Here is a 5,425-nt window from a genome sequence, read left to right as displayed (position 1 = left end):
GTTTTTTTTTTTTTCCCCTTTTCTTTCTTCCTTCTTCACTAACTCCTCAGGTTCTTCTTCTTCTTTTTTTTTTTTTTTTTTTTTCCTTTTTCTTTCTTCCTTCATTTTTCCAATGTAACTCTTTTTTTTTTTTCTTTGTTTCTTTGGAGTTCCTGCATCTTTTTTTCTTCTTCACTCCAGCAAAACTCTTTTTTGTTTTTTTTTTCTTTGTTTCTTTGCAGCTACTTCTTTTTTTCTTCATCTCAGGCACTAATTTTTCTATAGATCTAGTTTTATTTTTATTTTTTATTTTATGTTTAGTTAGTAAGAAAATGGAGAAAATGCTGAAAATTTTAAATTTGTGCTATTGTGTCCCTGATATTGTGCTTATGTTTAAATGGGTTTGTGTTCCTGAGCTTGTGTTCCTTGAATGGATTTAGTGTTAGATTTGGGTTGGCTTTGTTGAAGGAAATGAGATTTATGGGTTTGTGTTCTTATATTTTGGAGCAAGTTGTGGTTGTATTGTTAGTATGTTGTGTTTGATTTTGAATTTTTTTGGTGTGTTTGTATTGTGAGTATGTTGTGTTTGATTTTGAAATTTTTGGGTTTGTATTTGATTTTGAATTTTCTGGGTTTGCGTTTAATTTTGAATTTTTTTTTTTGTTTGAATTTTGAATTTCTTGGGACGCAGCAACACCCAGAAATTTTTTTTTTTTTGTTTTTAAAAAAACCTATAGCCGCGTTTTTAAAAAACGCGGTTATAGACCTGAAGCCTATAGCCGTGGTTCAAAAATGCGACTTCAGGTTTGGTCTCTAGCCGCGTTTTTAAAACGCGGCTATAGACCCCCTTTTTTGTAGTGTTTTGTTATAGAAAATTTACAAACTGAAGTTACAAAATTATAATGAGATATGAGATATGACCCATATAAATTGGTAAGGTCGTGTTAATTTCCCCTCAAAGTGTGTGGGTCGACTACTTATCATATTTGATGTTGGAATTTTACCTAGAAAATCTTTCAAAAGAAACAAATATAATACATTAATCAATTAACAATTATCATGACCAAATATAACAAAAATCAACTACAAATTATGGGAATTTTCTTAAAACTTTACGTTACTCAAGAACCTCGCAAATAATTAGTATGCTATCCCTAGCTAGTAAAGATTAATAAGAACTCTCTCTAAAGGGTATGTTGAGGACGGTGATAAATTTCTTACAAGTTTGCGGGGCCCTAAGAGCTTTTGTATTTATAGCTTGAAATGAGACCAAAGGAAAAGAAAAAAGAAAAAAGAAAAATCTAACTCCAATGGATCTTGGGCTTATGTTATCTCATAACTAGCCCAAAATTATCACTAATTATGATTTGTTTCACTATAATTAAAAATATAATTGCTCTTTAGGTCTTATTGAATTACACAAGGTTTCCTTTGACTACCTAAAATTTTATTTAATACCTCCATCATTCAAAGTAAAATAATTGAGTGAGTTTGGGTCTTGTTTAAGTGGGTGGATAAATGAGTTTGAGTTGATTTTGCAACCTCTAATATTAAAAAGTAAAACACGGAACAACATAGCCTCATAACAGCACAATGTTGGATATGAAAAGAGTAATTGTAGGATTACAGATTGTTCCACAATTTTTTGCTACATCTTTAGCGTAGCTGATTGTGAGTAGCTGTTTATCACGTACGTAAACCTACAATTTTTTATCCACTATTCACAATCTGCCCAATTACACTTATGGCATAAAAATTGTGTAATAAATTATGGTAGTAGATTTTTTCTATGAGAAGTTCGGAGAAAAAGGAAAACTAAAAACTGTAGTTAAATGTGGAGCCCTCTAGTTCCCTATGCACTAGTTCCTGTACTTGTGTGTGCTAACATGCATTGTTCATATCATTAGGATAATCTACAATTGATACGAATATCAAACCTGTGATTCATATCAAACAAACGATACGTCAAATCTTTTTGACATTCTTTATATACTGACATTGTATAGAGCTTAATGCTGTAATAATTTTCTTCTTCAGTCTGCTTTTATATTTAATTAGTTCAATTCTTTTTTCTTTTTTGGTTTAGGGTTTCATCTCTTCTTCTTGTTGTTCTTCTTCTCTCACAAACAACAGTCTGAAGAAGCTTCAGTACACGACGCCCTGTACCTCGCTGTATTCTAGAGAGAGAAAGGAAGAGAGAAAAAAAAACACTTTTAATTAGTTCAATTTCGACAGATTAGGAAAATGAAAAGCGCATTGGAGAAGAGTGATAATACTTCCAGTGAGTTCCCAGCTGGAATGAGGGTTTTAATTGTCGATGGGAATCCGGAAAGTCTCCACCTGTTGGAAACGATGCTTAAGCAATGTGATTACGAAGGTATATATATGCTCTGGAGTTTGGTCTCATTTTTCTTTTTCCCCTTTTTTTTTTTTTGGATGTGAGGAAAATAATGGAATAACAAATAATCATATTCGTGACCCCGTGTCACTTCTAGCTTTGTCCTTGTCTCTAATGTGTGCTACCTTACCACCTACATTGTTTAGGTTTCTAAATCAATGGAGTGTTGTGATGCTGTGTTTGATATTGAACTTTAATCAAATTTTTAATGTGTTCTTCCAATATATTTCTTCACCCCTATTGTGTTACCTTTAAGTGAGCATAAATAATTTCAGTTGCCAAATGCAAACAAGGGAACGATGCTTTGAAGTTGCTTAAAAATGGCGGAAGCAACAGATTTGATATTATTTTGACTGAAAGATGCCTGCCGGACATTGATGAATTTAAGTTTTTTGGAGCTTTGGGTAAGATTACTGATTTGCCAGTCATAGGTAAGCATATATGGAGCTTGTCTTGCTCAATTCAATTTACTATATTCTTTCACTTTGACTTTTTCTTAAAATGGATTGTTAACTATTATTCTAAAGACATCCGTTAGCATAACTCATATTTAAATTGCAATCTCATTATTTAACAGCATATGCTATATTATTATGGCTTAAGAGGGGCAAGCTTATTGTCAGGCCATGTCTAACATCCCAATATTTGTTATTTTACAGTCATGTCCGAGGTTGGAGATAATAGCACTATGGTGTATAGCATAAAATATGGTGCTTGTTATTATCAGGTAAAGCCTATCCAAATGGGTGAACTCAAAAAGATTTGGATTCATGTGTTAAAGCATAGGATAAGTAAGTGTTTTGAAGTGCCACCGCAGCGGAATGAAGAGAAAAAAGAACGGATGATCTGGACACCTGAAATGAGAGAGATATTTCACCAATGTTATCTTGGGCTGAGACATGGTGTGATTCCGTTCCTGGCCCTAATCTTAAGCTTCAATAATTTGTTATTCTTACAAAATTCTCAATCCAATTAACCCAGCCCAATATACATTATCAATAATTTAAAAAGGACAAAGTTTAGTTTGAAATCTACTAAATAAATTAATATGGCTATTTGTGTTGCAGCAGAGGCTACTCCCAATAAAATTTTGAATAGAATGAAAGCACAGGGTGTCCAAAATCTGACTAGAGAACATGTTTCTAGCTATCTGCAGGTGCTTTTAATTTCTTTAGCTGGTTTTTACCTCTATGTTATCAAGTTAAACCGTCATATTAATTCCTTCTTCGGTGAAGGACACGTACAACTTACAACTTCATGTCCAAAATACAGAAATACCGTAAAAAACGGCTGAGCGCGAATGATGAAGTCCTGAACACCAAGCAGCATGAATTATCCAACATTGGAACTCAAGCCGTTCGGAATGTAGCGTTCCGTGACAGGTCAAGTATTACTGAAGGTAGCACTATTTATGGAAACCGATGTGATACTTTTATGACCGAGAATGTAGCTGCGATGGGAGGCAAAGGCCCAACTTATTTTCAGGCGTTAGAGTTGTCTAACCATGATAATTTTCTTGGGGACAATCCTGGAGATTCTGCTGGTATCAACTTGGATCAGTTGGATGATATTCTTGTTGATTATGATGCTAATATATAAGAGGAATGCATTCATGAAGGTTAGTTTACTGTTTTTTCCATGTCTTTTGGTACAAGTTATAAAAAAATTTTACTGTCTAAAATATTAAGAATTAAATCACATATTTTCCTTTTTGTTCTCTTGCAGCTAAACGCTGGATTTCCTGAATCCAACTCTGACTCTGTCCTAAAAAGCTTTGGAATGTAACTTTGATCCTTTCTCCAGTCGGTGGAGATGGTCTAGGCCCATCTACTCTTTTGTAGTTCCTTTGTTGTATGCTTATGTTTTGTAACAAAATTAGTTTTATTCAGCAACACACAAAAGCATGTGTGAATTTTCTTTAAGCATTTTCTGAATGCACTTCCCTTCCATTTTACCACCAGAAAAGCCTCTTTTACACCAATACTAATTAGTTTTCCCTTTAGAAGCTTGATTAAATCCTTCACATATACCTTCAGTTATCACTAACAATTATATTGCGTTGGACATTAACTTAAAAAGTCAACTTTTTATTATTATTTAGTTTATTTTATAGTACCCAAATGAGATGCCATGCGATTGAGGATGTGAAAATTTTGATGCCCCTACAAATGTTGTAAATCATATGATCTTTGTGTGAAGAAGTAATAGTAGAACACAAAATATTTATGTAGTTAGTGTGACAAATTATGATTGAAATAAAATTAATTTTATACGGGTAAAATATTTAAAACAAATGAAAAAATCAATTGGTGTTGTGTTTGATTGAATAGAATTCATTTTTTTTTAATTTTTTTTATAATTCTATATTTATGAGTTTTCTAGTGTGTGGTCCACAGAAAATAATTGGTTTATTTCAAATTTTATTCTTTATATCTTAATAATTTACTTATCATTATAAATAATTATTTCTTACTACTAATAATGATGAAATATAATTTTTCTAAGAACAAATACAAAATTTATTTATTTTTAAATAAAAAAAGAAAATTTTGTATGAAATAATGAATTTAAGTATTTAATGATCATTATTTCAGATGTGACCAAATTGCCTAGGTCTGCTCTGGCCTTCATTTCTTTGCGCTTTTGTCGGCCCTGTGGGTCCTTAAAGTTTTTCTTCTTCGTTGAAATTTATTGACTATCCCGATTCATCAAAAAAGAAGATTAAAGAACCAAGAAAAAAAAACAGCAAAATATATACCATCCATATCTAGAAAGAAAGATGCACTTACTCTTGTCTCCAAAAGTTTTCAAGAGGATATATTTTTTGAGAGCCTACTTCTTTATTTTTCTTTTTAAGCAAAATAATTTTACTCAGCTGTGTCTAGCAGCAGTCGAATTTGGGGAAAGGGATATCACTTTCAATAAGTCTCCCGGTTATAATCATATTCTAGTGAAATGAGACCACAGCTTCCAACTATAAACTCTAGAGAATAAGAACAGAGGAAAAGAGAGAGACAAAAATTTCAACGTGCATGCATGGTTTAGACT

At 32.2% G+C, this 5,425-nt stretch overlaps 1 protein-coding gene across 1 annotated transcript; it reads left to right on the top strand.

The window, feature by feature from the left end:
* Positions 1–2,223: 2,223 nt before the first annotated feature.
* LOC142634635 (putative two-component response regulator-like APRR4) lies at positions 2,224–3,976 on the top strand. Its single transcript, XM_075808927.1, has 4 exons — positions 2,224–2,356; positions 2,653–2,808; positions 3,445–3,533; positions 3,650–3,976. The coding sequence occupies exons 1-4, from the start codon at positions 2,224–2,226 to the stop codon at positions 3,974–3,976; spliced, it is 705 nt and encodes a 234-aa protein (XP_075665042.1).
* The last annotated feature ends 1,449 nt before the right edge of the window (positions 3,977–5,425 follow it).

Source organism: Castanea sativa, chromosome 5 (assembly GCF_040712315.1).
Source record: "Castanea sativa cultivar Marrone di Chiusa Pesio chromosome 5, ASM4071231v1".
NCBI lineage: Eukaryota > Viridiplantae > Streptophyta > Magnoliopsida > Fagales > Fagaceae > Castanea > Castanea sativa.
The sequence above is the reverse complement of the archived record's forward strand: the minus strand, read 5'-3'. Positions and strand labels throughout refer to the sequence as shown.